The sequence below is a fragment of the Anser cygnoides genome, chromosome 20 (assembly GCF_040182565.1).
Source record: "Anser cygnoides isolate HZ-2024a breed goose chromosome 20, Taihu_goose_T2T_genome, whole genome shotgun sequence".
Lineage (NCBI taxonomy): Eukaryota > Metazoa > Chordata > Aves > Anseriformes > Anatidae > Anser > Anser cygnoides.
The window spans coordinates 6,433,678-6,448,022 of NC_089892.1; the positions used below are offsets into that span (position 1 = coordinate 6,433,678).

A 14,345-nucleotide genomic window follows, 5' to 3' on the forward strand; every position below is an offset into this window, starting at 1 on the left:
TAAGTGGTAGTTTGCCTTTATTGCTTATTTCTTGCAAGTGTCTTAAAAAATTCTTAAGGAAGTTTCCATAAATATTGTCTCCAAATAGAAAAGCTACATAAGTTGCAAGTGTTGTTTGCTTGTTTGTTTTCCTCCAAAGAGAACAATTCCATTTTTGTAGCCTCGTGGTTTGGCTACTCACCTTTCTGAAATGCTCCTGAGCCTCCAAGAGTTTCTTTTTCCTGGCTGCAGAATTGGCAAGTAGCTGGTTCCAGCGTTTCATCAAGGAAGCATGCCGAGCCTCGATGGCCTTTGATTGGATGTGTTTGGCTGCTAGCAGCTGGTCTTTCAGAGCAGTGATGTTTGCAATTCCCTCCTGCTGGAAAGCCTGAAGTCCAGCATCAAAAGTTTCCTGAAACATTAAAAAAGAACAAAATATTTTACATTAAAATATATGCAATGTATCCTATGAAAGATATAGGAATGAATAAATAAAAATAGAAATATAAATATCATTTATTGCAGAAGCGTTCACCTCCTCTCTCCATCCCTTTACAGGGTAGAAGCAGCATTAGCACTAACCTGCTTGGTGAGTAATGTCTGCACAGAAGAGAGGTCACGTCCATAATCATCTGTCTTCAGACTGTTTTCCTTCTCACCTTGAAAATGAAGCAAATTCATTAAAAATGTAAACATCTCTATCTCAAATGTTCCTTCCATTCCAAACTGGGGGAAGGCCCTCTGGGCCAATAGAACAATTACCCCCAAAGCATCTACCAGGCATGGCACTGCTGATTGCTTCGGGTGTAGGTCTGCTCATTACAGCACCATATGAGAAGCTATTTGAAGCCTTTTGAACTGAAGGAGCATTTCAGTTTCTTTGTGACAATGTACTGTGCTCCAACGCAGAACCTACCTATCCACGATTCCACTACATCTGCTTTCCAGTTGAACTGAAGGAAGGCAGAGTTCTCATCCAGTTTGGCTTTCCTCTGAGCTGCTGCTTTCTCCAGATCTGACACCTTTCCTTTGAGGCCCTTCATCTTGGCAGTAATGTTCTCCACATGGTGATTGTTCTACATGACAGGAGGGGAAAAAAAAAATAAATATGATCTTAAGGTCTTCCAAGGCATCCAGAAAGCTTGTAACAGAGTAAGGACTTCAATCAAAAGACTTTGTTCTCAATGTACAGCACTGCCTAAGAAACAGTGCTGTAAGAGGTTAACATCAATAGCTTATTCAGCTGCAAAAAATGAGTAAGAGCCCTTTTCAAAGAGTTGACAAATCAGTCTTAAGAGCAAAGTAAGTCTATTTTGACATGAAAATGTTCTGGGCAGCCTTTGAAGTTTTTTTTTTTTTTACCAGTCTATTTTCTCACCTTTTTAATGAGATCCTCTCCGTTAGCACAAACATCATTCACTCTGTCTTTGTGGACAGTAAAATCAGTCTCAAATGCTTCATGCTTTTTCAGCAAGCCCTGCAAATATGACACACAACCACTTTTTAAAATATTTTCTCACTACTTATGAAAGAAAGTCATTTCTAAAGAAAACACCATAGTTGGAATGTTTTTCTAAAACAAATTCATGGTGTTTTTTAATTACTTTTTTACAACGTAGGCCTTTAAAAATGAACCAACAAAGAAATCTCTGTTTTGGAAAGACAGTTAAAGTAAAGGTTCATTAAGCTCTCATCAATGATAATGCAATGAAGATAGGAAAGAGCTGACAAATTTCTCCATACCTGGATAGCTGCAAGTGTGTCCCCGTAATCCTCACTGGCTACCAGTGTCATTTTCTCATTGATCCATGCTTCTTCTTCCTCAACATTTGCTACAAACTGTTGGTATTCCAGAGACTCCTCTAGACGCTGCCCCCTGTATGGGTAAAGAAAGGTAAAATTAGCTGCAGTGTTGCTCCAGAGCAACTTACAGCAGCAGAAAACCTAGGAATGTACAGAGACAGAACCCTAGCATACAATCACTCATACTCGTCTTCACCAGCAGCGGACTGTGATATCTGCAACTCTGTAAATTCACAAGGCCATAAAGCCTGCAGCCGTTAAAGGACTGCAATGAATCATTTTCTCCCGATAGCTTCCATTCAGAAAAACATCTTGGTAGTGGACTAAGGCCAATTAATTTCAAGCCTATGGTATTTAGGCAAGTGCAAGAAAGGCTAACCACAGCACACCTTAAGAAACAAAACAAAACAAACCTCACATTTCTGTTGAGAAACATTATCACTAAAACCCTTTTCAATAGTCTCAAAGAGCCCATCATCAGTGACGTATGCTATGACATGATTATTACTAATGACCCATACCTAAACACCTGAACTTCATTAAAATCTGGTCCTTACAAGCCCATGTAACTGTTTTAAGTTGCATGTTACAAAAACATCTCACACACCGAGCAGCTGCCAACTGCTTTAACTCTTTCCAGTGATCCACAAACTGGGCCAGCCTCTGCTGTATCTCCTCCTTTCCAATTGTGTTATCATCCGAAAGCTTCTTCCCAGTGTCTAGAACACCCTGCAAAGCAGAGAAACACCCGATCAATAGAACATCACTTGCTCTTTTATTATGCATTCTATTTGGATTCCTACAAACCAATTACTGCCTTTCATACTTGCTGCAAACAAGAAAGCCATTCCTTATAGGAAATCTGTCAAGGAGAGGCATTTACCTGGATAGCAGGCTCATGGGCAGCTAGTTCTGCTTCTAAGCGCTTGTGTTTTTTCCTCAGGTTCTGCACACCAGTTAGGTCTCTGCCGTAGTCCTCTGAGCTAACTAACAATTTCTTCTCTCTAGGTTCAAGAGAGAAGCAAGAAATACAAAATTTTAAAATTACTTACATAGGTCAAGTCTCACAAAAGAAAAAAAATCATTGCAAATAAGGAAATGCTCTTCATAGTATAAATATCTTGGATGCAAGAAATTGCGTACGAGTTATCAGCAAACAGCAGCTGGCTCCTGGCAGCACATCAAGGGGAACGTGTAGGGAAAACAAAGGAAAGGGAGAGGGTCTATCATTTCTCTATGAAGGACAGAGTTTCTCTGTACTGTTTTCTTTCTAAGAAGATAATTACTTTTTGTAAAGTTTACCCGCTGTCGTCCAATTATTATTGTTTTGGTTTTTTTTACAAGCATAACAAAAAAGTGCTCTAAACCGAATGATTTCTATCAAGCTCACTTCTTCCCCTCCTCTAAGAATAGTAACACCAATATGGAAACAACATTTCATTAATTACTACAACTGGCTGGAACAAAAAAAGTACTTCAGACTGAAAAAGTGAGGTTTAAATTTCTTCTAGGTGCTTTTCCAAAAAGAATCAAATTTCAGTTATCTGGTCTAGGGCTAATTAGCGTTACTTTTTCTAGTACAGAGCTTTCCTTCTTGGGGTTTGACCAAAGAAAACTGTAGATAAGAAGCCACACCCAAATCGGTGTTGAAGCTGTTTTGAATACAGTGTTCCTTGACTGGGAGGCAAGTATGTCTTCTTGTAGAGACACATACTTGTGGAAAGGGCAAGTTATAAAACCATGCTACAGACTATGAATGCTGTTAGCAAGCTGGCACTAAGCACGTGCCCTCATGCCAGAGCCTAGAACGTCCAAAATACACACTTGATCCAGGACTCCTCATCGTCCATATCACGGAAAAACTGATGCAAACGGTGGGACTCATTCAGCTTTGCACGGCGGGCAGCTGCCATACTCTTGATCCTCTGAAAGCGTCCATTAATAGTCTCACGTTTATCCTTCACTTGGGATGTATCAAAAGCACTGCTGGTCATCAAACTGTCAGCCTGACTGTTCAGGTCCTTCAGACGATCCTGGAAACATGGGTGAAAAGGTGTGTGAATAACCTTATCTCATTATTTCTATACCAACAAAACCACAGAAACCTGACTGCTCTGCAGAGCCAGAGTTTTTAAGAAAACATGTTTCAACAAGTATATGACTGCAGCATGTATTGAAGTGGTATCTACACGATTTGCTGATTACTATGAGTTATGTTCCAAAACAAAAAGCGAAAGCAATACCTCATGAGCAGATATATCAGCTTCCAGTAACTGGTGCTTCTTCAGAAGGTTGTTAACTGATGCCAAGTCCTTCCCATAGTCTTCAGATGCCAACAAAGCCTCCACCTGGGGGTGGGGAAAAAAAAAAAAAAAGAGGATGAAGAATGAGTTGTGCGTTGTATTTTCACAAACCCCTTGTAATTACAATGTCTTTAAAATTATGCAAATTAATTATCTCTTTAACTTTCTACAGTGTGGATAAACCTTTGCCTCATCACCTGCTTAATTCTTAGAAGATCCTATGCAAATAGGCTTATTCTCACTTTATTGTTTATAAATAATATAAAAAACATCCACAAGATTTTTAATCTTTTCAGAATCTTGTAATAACGGTTTTTACTAAATAAATGTAGACTTGCTCAAAGGTATACAGTGCTCTAAGAAAATGGAAATCAGCAAAGGGAATAAAAAACTAGAAAAAAAACAAGTCTTGCAAGTAAATAATCCCAATCAATTACCTCTGAAAGCCAGAAATCAAAGTCCTTGATTCCAGTATTGAAATTCTGCTGTTTATTAGCTTCTTTCAGTTTCTGACTCTTCTCTGCTGACTTCTGTACCAGGAACTGCCATTGGTCAGCCAGGGCAGCTAGCCGTGCCTGTTATAAAACGGAGAAGACAAATGCTACAAATGAAAAACACAAGTTCTGATAAATACAACACCACAATAAGGTACAAGTTTGGCTGCTGATTCCAGGTACACAAACTGTACAGTAACTATTTCATGTTTCCTAGCTATAATTCAGTTCAACGTTTACATCCTGATTATAGGATCAGAAAACTTTTCTCACTCTTAAGAACAAAGCAAAATGACTACCCTGATTCCTACTGCATAGCTGAAATAGAAAAACTGCTATAAAACAAGATTTTTTTAAGGGGTATTTCCCTCCCCATTGTCCAAACATTCCAAACCCAAAACTAAATAAATCTTCTAAGACTTGTTTTATCTACCTTCACAGCATCCTCGCTGCCAGCACACGCTCCTCTTTCAATCAGCGAGTTCCCCATATCGATGACGCCGCGGATCCTATCTGCATTGGCATGGAGCTCAGCTTCAAAGGCTTGGTGCTTCTGGTGTTTGCTCTAAACATGACAAAAACAAAACTATTAGAAACAGGACAATGGGCTCCTAAATTGTTCTCATGGGCTGAGGCAAGAGCGCAAGAGTTGTCTACACAGAGAGGTTTGTGTATAGTCTGATCTAAAGAAGTTCTCTCTCTCTCAGTAAGCATACTGACTATTCACTCAGATAGTAACTCTCATGAGTCTGGGTAGCTATCAAGCTTTGACCTAGCAAAACTGTCAATGAGTTGATATATACAACTCAGGCAACGTCTTCGGCATTTTACAGATGCCCATGTAACGTTCCTTGCATTAACCTTAGAGGTTACTCAAATAATGCTTTCTCGTGTACAATGCTATCACCTCCGAAAAGTACACATACTCTAAGCATAAGCACAGTAGCTTTCTATTCCTACAGAAGCTTCACAAATTTCTATTTCCCTTTGTAATCTATAGGTAGCTAAAAGAAACCACTGCTAAAACCTATCTGCTTTTTGCACAGTTCTGATATTACTCAGTCATACTTGACATTATATATTACAGTCCTGAATTAATATCAAAAACTCTATAAAATAACTTCGAATGATTTATTAAAAAAATTCTCTGAGTTGAGAACGCCATGAGAACAACAGGAGCCTAGGTGTAGGAGGAAGTATGCAGATCTCTCATATCTACATGATCCATCCACCCACCAGGAAGATAAGAATAGCACAAAAATGACAAGACAGAATTTACAGGTATTAACTGGAAATGCTAGTAACATTGGACATGGGTATGCAATGCCCTGAGAGAATGGAATGAAAGGAAATGTTAGATTTGAAATAAAAGATGGAAAATACTATAGCGCTGCCATGAGAAATTCTGCATGAACTGCTTTATTTTGGAAACTACTAATCCTGAATGCTGAGATTATAAAAGCATATCCTTCAAAGCAGTATTTGCCAACACATAAAACTCAATTTAAAAGCTGCCAATTGCTTATCTCCATATAATTACCATGACAACAAATCCAAGACAAGCCTTTCTCTTTTAATATAAAATTCTTATTTTTTCAACTAAGAAAAAAAATGAATGTACTACAGCCTAAAGCAACAAACACAATGTTTGTCTCCTTCCTTGCTCTAGTTACCTTCCCCCTCTTGGTTGTCTTCTTTCATGTAACCTCATTTTACTCCACTCTTTGGATTCTAACAAGTCCTGTCAGCTTTCTACGTGGCACGTATCCTTTTCCCAAGGGTTCCTTCTATGTTATTCTCTTCTACTACCCTTGTAAGACATCTAGGTCTACCAGCTTTATTGATATCTCCATCTTCAGCATTTGATTCTAAAAGCTCAAGCTAACAGAGCTGACATCACATGTCATGGGTTATATCACCACCACTCTAAATTCAGAAAGGAGGTTGACATACCTCATAGCCAAATTTCCAAAAAAGGATAGAAACCCATTTTTCTATGAGCTAACTCCTACCCATCCACACACAAAAAAAAACAACCAAACCTAAAAAAAAACAAAACCCAAACCAACCCTATACCACTTATGCATTACAAATGAAACAGATCATGCAGAACACCTGCAAAACAAATACATAAATGATGCTGAATAGGCATTAACAGAAAAGCCACATCCATAACATGAAGATCAATAGCTGTACCTGCATGAAGGTCAATAACTAATAGAAAACAAAGAGATTGCATGAACTGATGGATGGAGCAACAGACTGCAACCAGACCTTGTGCTCACACATAAGCTATACAAAGAAAACAAATTCACATACCAGGGCTAGTCCAAACTACTTACCAGCAGTTTGGAAAGCTATAAAACAGATTGAGAGAAGAAGTAGTTCAGTGCATTCATACTACTTCATAAGCCACTATTTAAACACAGGAGGTAATTCTAATTAATTATTCTCTAATACTGAAAATTGAGCAAGACTTATATTTTAGAATATAAGAGAGATCTCATACGGAGATGAGACCCAGGAACTTAGTTTCATTATTTTATTATCTAGATACCAGGAGAAAAACAGAACAGCGACTCAGGAGTATCTTCAGAAAGCGTGCTGCTGCAGATACCACATATCTTATTAATTATACGCATCAATAATTACCAAGTGAGTTCTATTTTGGGTCTCCTTTCATGCATAATGCAATTTCTATTTTCTCCTTGTTAAAGGAAGACCATGTCCAACATGGTGTGTTATTCTCTCTCTTACTGAACAAGAACTCCTCTGAATACATTCTTTCAAAACAGAGTATGCTTTGTGAAGGTAAATATTTCATTTTGATTTCTAAGCTGAGAAAAGTATTCACCTGGATATTTGTGGGATCCTTATATGACTCATCACTTGCAGTTTGGAGCTTTTCACTGATCCAAGCTTCTATTTCATCGACATCACGACTGAACTGCTGGAGAGTCTGAGATTCTCCTAGCTTAGATCTCTTCTCAATCATTTGAGCTTTCAGACGAAGCCACCTGTACGCAATTAAATACGTGTGGAATGAAAAACCAGGACGGCACAAAGCAGCACATTTTACAGTTGCAAAATGTTGCCAAATACCATTCTTTTTCACAGCCAGTATCTGCATCCAATCTCACAAGGCTTTCAGTGTACTGACCTGTCCAGAACCTCATTGCGTCTGTTAGCAATGACTCCTTTCGCATAATGATCAGCGGAGATCAGCTGGTCAGCAAAAGACTGCAAGACGGCAATTTTCTCTTCCTATTCAAAAGAGAAGCCATAAATTAGGACAACTGTGGTACTTCAAACTAAGTCAAGTGATGACCAGGGTCTGGAATGGAAAAAGAGCCTTTGGTGGTGGTGGGGTTTTTTGTTTGTTTTTCTTCTTGTTTCTCTTCTCTAAAGGAAGACTATCTTCCACAAGACTGGAAAGTTCAACTTCAGAACAACTCTCACCTATGGCATTTAGGAAAAAAGGTATCTTTTGGACTTGGCAGAATGATCTCAGTAAAAGTTGGAAGTTTTTTTTTTTCTACAAGAAATTGAAAATATACTTTTTTCTCCTGTAAAAATAAACAATTTTCAAGGCAGTAAGAGATTTACACAAACACCTGCCACATTTCCCACACCATGTTGGTGGACAGTGAAATACCTCCCTGTCTGCATTAGCCACTTCTGAACTGTTGGTGCAGATCCCAAACAGCTCAATACTTCAAACCAACATTTAGAAACAATACACAGTAGTAATTTCTTTTGTTAATAACCTGCCTAAAAAAGCTAATCTATTCCGCCCTCACTTCAGCTACCCTCCTCACCTGGACATTGATTGCCTTATCAAAATCTTCGTGTTTCTTGATGAGTGCCTCCACGCTGTCTAAGGAGTCTCCTTTATCTTCTGTATTTAGGAAAGCCTCTCGGGCAGCCATCCAATTTTCAGCTTGTTCACAGTCCCGATGAAACAGCTACACAGAGAAAAAAACTCCAGAGCATAAGAAAGACAGGCCACGAGCACTGCTCGTCACCATGAATGAATAAACTTTTATGAAAAGAGGACTTATTTTTCTTTTTAGAAATGCAGCAGAGTACCTGTAGTTCTAGACACTGGTCTAGCATCATTCTGCGCTGGACCCAGGCCTTCTCCAGGTCTGTCCGTTCTTGTTCTAGAATATCCAGTTTCTCCTTGATCTCTGGACTGGCATAGTGACCACGTGCCAGAAGTTGTTGTCCAAACTGTTCAAATGCCTGGAAAGTGCCAGCTCTTGCATCTATTTCAGTGCGGTGTTCCTGCATGGTACAGAAATGTGTTAACAAATAAATAGAGGACAGAGTTGTAATTGATTTATTTTTGGAACTGTAAGTGGAGAGTGTAAGAAAAACAAACATCTGTTGATGCTTATGATATACACTCACAATCTTTCACATACCTGGTGCCTTTCCAATAAAGCTTCAGCTCCAGTCACATCCTTTGCAAGCTCATCTGAGGAGACCAGTCCCCGGATTCCATTGATCCAAGACATAAGGTCCCTGCAAACACAGATTAATAAATAATTTTTCCCTTCCTCCACTAAAATAAGCCAGAACAGGAAAAACAGTCCTTTTTCAAACCCTCCCCAGAAATATTCCTGTGGAACATTGAGCCATATATACTTCAGTGGTAATACAGCAGACAGACAAACTGGGGAGGAGGGAGAGAGACTCTTCACCTGAAATCACTGAGGAAACGCTGCAGGTCATGAGAATCTCCAAGCTTCTCTTTGCGCTGGTCAGCACGTTTTCCCAGACTATTCCAAGCCTGATTCAACTCAGTGCATTTTTCTTGGAGATCTTCAGCAGATTCTGGATGTGACTGGATCAGACGCTGGGCAGTTTCACCAAGAGAGTTCACCTAGAATTAAAGAAAAGAAAATAAACATAAAGAAAACAAAAATAATCTTTTATACAGTTCAATCATCTCTGCTAGATAAAAAGAAGCCTTTTGTTTTTGTCCCCCTCTCAACCTCACCTTGTCTCCAAGAGCTGCTAAGTCTCTCTCGAAGCCTTCGTGTTTGCGCTGCAGAGCCTGCACGCTAGCCAAGTCATGTCCATAATTGTCTGTATTTAATGCTTGATTCTTCTCCTCTATCCATTCTTTTGTTTCATCAGCATCTCTGATTTGAGCAAAAGAAAGGCAGAAAGAGAATTAAAATGGAGGCCACACTAGGATCTCTGTTACCCACCGGCTTGCTGATTTCTAGAGAAGCTCAGGTAGTTGATGATTCTGTTAAACTGCAAGATGACACAAGTGAACTATGGCAAAATAGGACAGCAGTTGAGATCTCCCAAACCCTCAGTTGTCCCATGCTCCCATGTTAACATACTTTTCATTTTCTTTCTAGGAAGTATACAAAAAAAATTTTGTTGTTTTACTGGTGGCCCAACTTCCACTAAATAAATTGGGGGCTGAAATATGACTTGTTTGGAATAGGTCCCACTACGTTTTAGAACTCTTATAAATAAATTATTTAAACTGAATTAAGATCAAATATGGATACAAACACCCCACCTGTGGAATCTCTGGACTTCATGAGCACTGCCCAACAGCTGGCTTCGCTCCTCTGCTAACTGCTGCAGAGACCTCCAACGTTCATTCAGTTCCTGAAAAAAAGCAAAACTCAAGCTCCACACTGATACTGCAGAATCACAGGTTTTTTATAGCATTTCTGCTTAAAGAAACTCTTGTGTTGGGCTCATTGAAACTTTATGGTGTCAAACAGAAAATTCATCCAGTAACATGTTGTTCACTATGCTTATAGCCCCCTTTTTCATTTTGCTGACACCTGCAAACATGCCAACTACCCCTTCTTCACATCCATCTTCATATTTTTTTTTCAGGGGTTTACTGAGAACACAGACAGCAATGCTGGAAGATTTCCTAAAATGGTTATGCTTATGTTATGTAGAGTATATAAGCAAATTTCACTAGTCAGTAATAAATGAAAAGTCAAGACTATACTTTCAGTGCAGGTGAAGGTTACTGTATTCTACTTAATTTCAGAAAAATGCACAAATTCAATTAGCCTGGTTCAAAAAAAAAAAAATCAGGGTTTCTCCTGACATAGAAAAAAAATTAATTTCATGTATATAATAAAATATTGATGTAACCTGAGAAGTAATTGCTGTATGTTAATAATTCACTCAACAAGTTAATTCAAGAAGACTTATAAAGGGTAATGAAAGACAAAGACTACGGAAAGGTAGGTGGAAAAGTTCTCAGCTTTCAAGTAAACTCAGAAAAAGTTGTGTTATTACCTTGATCGAGTTAAATGTTGCCACTGTGTGTACCATCATACGTGCAGACTGCATGAAAAGGCAGAAATTAAAAAAAAGTAGCATTAAAGTCTACTTTAACCAATCAGAGCCAAAATCAGATTGAAAAAAAACTTAAAAATCCACAATGACTTGGCTTAGGTGAAAACCACAGACTTTGTGAAATATAACTTCACAAAATCCATGAAGAAAGAAATACCATAGATTTTAAAGGTTTCAGTGAAAACTGTTGAATTCTTTAAATTTTTATATAATTCTTTAGAACACTGTTTTGGATACAGTGTTGTTTATGAAACACCAACAAGAAGCAAGTACATTACAAAAGCAACTAAAAATTATATTAAGAATAATTACTTGCAGTACCTAAGGTATTATAGATCAGGGTAAGAACAGTTAGAGGTGTACATGTGAATGCTATCTTACTTATGTAATTTGAAAAAACAACTATCTTAATAAGGACAGAGAAAACTTAATGCAACATTCAAAAGGTGAATAAAAACAAATGAAACAAAACAAAAAATTGTTTCCTCAGTCACAGGGACAGAAAACAGTAAGTGCCTGAATGGTTTAACTATTGGCAGAATCAGCTTAGCAGTTAATTCAAATAATTTCAGAACACAAGATGACAATCAAAACAGATTAAAGCCAATTAGAAAAATTATGACCAATTTCCTTCGATATGCAATCTTTTCTAACAATGATAAATTACTTGCAAAAAAGTATGGTGTAAACTTTGGTGTAAAAACTTGGATCAGTCTTACAGTACAAGCTCAAAAATGGAGTTTCCTTAAAAAAATAACTGCCAGCAAATTCTCTGTTAGGAATCCACTATTTCAGTTATTTTTATAATAGTGCCTGAAAAATGGAGAATTGACTGTGACTTTTAAAATGCAGAGCAGAACCTATATGGCATCTTTCTATATTGATAGGGAATTTGTATGCAAGTATATGAAAGTGAATTCCTGCTTACTGCTCTGCAAGTTTTTTGCTGAAGTAAACAAGCAAAATTAAATGGGAATTCAGTAAACCTAAATCAATACCAATTCAAAACATTTGTTCAGACTATGACATCACCAAAATCACTTTGGCAAGTCTTAAAGAAAAAAAAAAGGGGGGGGGGCATATGAGAAAGTGCATGGTCTATTAAAAAAAAAAAAAGAAAGAAAGATGATGTGCTGTAGTTTTTGATCTACTTTCCCATTGCTTGCTATTAAATGACGACACCTACCTTCCAAGGAGAGGCTGTCTTAGAATCAGTTTCATCCTGTTTGAAAGAAGTGAAGAAACAGCTTTAAATAGGAATGATATCAGAACGTGTTTAAAAACTCAGATATCTCCATGTTCAAGCCTTAACAGCATAAATCCATTTTTGCAGCTAAGTATTTTTGTCATTTTGGGTTATTGATTTGTGGAGTAGAACACTCAGTAAATAAATACATGGAAGATGAGATCATCTTTTTACATCCATTCGAAATCATTATGGAGTTCCTTCATGGAAATGGATTACAGTCATGGCTGATCTTCTACTTGTACATCCCAAACTATTAAAATTGCAACGCAGAAATTAACACTTACCCTGGGCATCATCCCATAGACTTCCTGCAAAGGAAAAACGACAAAGCGTCTTGTTATTTTCTAACAACTTGGTGTTATCTAACAAAAAGGAAGTTTTGACTGTTTGTAAGCAAGGGAAGATAGCAAGAGATACGCTTTGAGGTAGTGTATCTTACAGGTATCTTACAGTGACACACAAAATAGAATAGACAAACGAAAGGAAGGAAATCTTTTGCTTCTCAAGAACATCAGAGTAAGTCAGAAAAAAAAGTGGACCTGTTGCTCTACTGCTTGCACTTCCTCTGCCATCAGTCCTTCTGACTCCAGGTCATTTGCAACCTTGTTTATGTCCTTCAGACGCGACTCATTAGCTTTTAGATCCTGCACAGAACAGTAAAATTCACAGCATTAACATTCACACAAGCAAAACGTGAATTAAGTTTGCACACCAGGGGTGCCACGAAGTAGACAGTTTGTAAGCAGCAGGAATTTAGCACACTTGACCTTTCCAGTTACCAGTGAATATAGAATGCATGAGAGACTGTGCCAAGAAATCCCAGCTGTCAGCATCAAGTGTCAATGAATTAAATAAAGGCACTATCAGAGTTTTCCTTCCATGAAGTTAATTAACAATCAGCCATGGAATACCCTTTTAACACTGTATGCCTGACAGTTTACCAACATGGAGATCCAAAGCTATCACCCATACTACTGGATAAGTAAGCTAAAAAGCAGATTTTAAAAGTACTTTTACTGAGACGCTTGAAGTTCCAGCCACAAAGACTGACAGAAACTTTTCTATAAAGTAGAAAGGGAATCCAGTTAAAAAAGAAACACTGGAGAACTTGCATTTAAATTTTAATAAAAGACACATTTTAATATCAACCAGTAGCTTAAAAAAAAACCAAAATACCACAAATCCAGTAACTGCTATTATCTTCACACCTCCACTATTAGGCCGGCTCAAATTGTTAGCCAATTTTCAAGCTGTAAACATGGTAACATCCACAGAATTATCAAGTCTCTGGCTTTGCCACTGTATAAAATAGTCAGGCATCTTTGCATTTCAGTGTCCAGTATCTCACCAAAGTGGACAGAACAAAAATATATGCACAAACAATTCTTTCACATCTCATGCAAAGTAAAGAAAAAATAAGAAGTGTTGCGAATACTGAGAGAAAAATAAATAAATAAATCCAAAAGCCTATCAGCATTTGGAAGCAGAGAATTATTTCAACATATCTTGTCAAACACTCTACAGCTGAAAACTAAAATGCACATTTCAAAAAAAAAAAGGAATAGAAATAGCTTAACTGAAAGTCATGCTTTGCACAAAATGAAATTGTTTCAGAGCTTGTTAGGTTCTATATTTTAGCTCTAAATTATCAATGACCTATGACCCAGAAGCACACGTTATGCAGCATTATAACATACCTTCTGAAAATCGTCAAATTTCTTCTGCAGCACCTCGACCTGCTCCAAATCAGCACCCACTTCCTCATTTGTGAGTGCAGCTTCTTTCTCATTGATCCACTGCTGAAGCTCATTAGCCTCACGGAAAAGCATAAATTTTTTGCAGCTTTTTTCTAGCATGCCTTTACGTTTTTCTCCCAGCTCAAGAAGAGAATGATACCTGGAACAAGGAGAAAAGGAAGGCAGGAGAAGTCAGATTGAACTGAGCAGCGTCAGAGCAATTAAACAGGTGCTGGTATCACCAAAAATATGGGAAGTCCCTGCAGTCTACACGTTGCTATTCTACAGAATGATCTAGTTACTCACGACTAGGCAAACGTAAACTGTACGCGTTTCTCCACTATATGGATAAGGACACCAAAACGAGACCTCCCACATGCAACACTTTAGTGGGCAAAGGCAAACCCCAAATCCCAGCTCGGGTCAAGGT

At 38.0% G+C, this 14,345-nt stretch overlaps 1 protein-coding gene across 10 annotated transcripts in view; it reads right to left on the minus strand.

Annotated features, from left to right (window-relative positions):
- SPTAN1 (spectrin alpha, non-erythrocytic 1) overlaps positions 1–14,345 on the minus strand; it is a 51,132-nt gene that overhangs the window by 8,364 nt on the left and 28,423 nt on the right. For 7 of the 10 annotated variants that reach the window (XM_066980833.1, XM_066980830.1, XM_066980832.1 and 4 more), the window contains 25 exons: positions 13,877–14,075; positions 12,719–12,823; positions 12,464–12,487; positions 12,117–12,152; positions 10,871–10,918; positions 10,125–10,216; positions 9,585–9,729; positions 9,286–9,467; positions 9,007–9,106; positions 8,669–8,866; positions 8,398–8,544; positions 7,740–7,843; positions 7,434–7,596; positions 6,922–6,936; positions 5,013–5,144; positions 4,523–4,660; positions 4,026–4,130; positions 3,607–3,815; positions 2,666–2,786; positions 2,390–2,511; positions 1,723–1,855; positions 1,358–1,456; positions 896–1,055; positions 562–638; positions 182–391 (listed from right to left, as the gene is read on the minus strand). In XM_066980833.1, coding sequence (XP_066836934.1) covers positions 182–391; positions 562–638; positions 896–1,055; positions 1,358–1,456; positions 1,723–1,855; positions 2,390–2,511; positions 2,666–2,786; positions 3,607–3,815; positions 4,026–4,130; positions 4,523–4,660; positions 5,013–5,144; positions 6,922–6,936; positions 7,434–7,596; positions 7,740–7,843; positions 8,398–8,544; positions 8,669–8,866; positions 9,007–9,106; positions 9,286–9,467; positions 9,585–9,729; positions 10,125–10,216; positions 10,871–10,918; positions 12,117–12,152; positions 12,464–12,487; positions 12,719–12,823; positions 13,877–14,075 — 3,064 coding nt within the window. The remainder of the gene's footprint in view (positions 1–181; positions 392–561; positions 639–895; positions 1,056–1,357; positions 1,457–1,722; positions 1,856–2,389; positions 2,512–2,665; positions 2,787–3,606; positions 3,816–4,025; positions 4,131–4,522; positions 4,661–5,012; positions 5,145–6,921; positions 6,937–7,433; positions 7,597–7,739; positions 7,844–8,397; positions 8,545–8,668; positions 8,867–9,006; positions 9,107–9,285; positions 9,468–9,584; positions 9,730–10,124; positions 10,217–10,870; positions 10,919–12,116; positions 12,153–12,463; positions 12,488–12,718; positions 12,824–13,876; positions 14,076–14,345) is intronic. The other 3 variants (XM_048052845.2, XM_048052828.2, XM_066980829.1) reach the window with 1 other exon arrangement.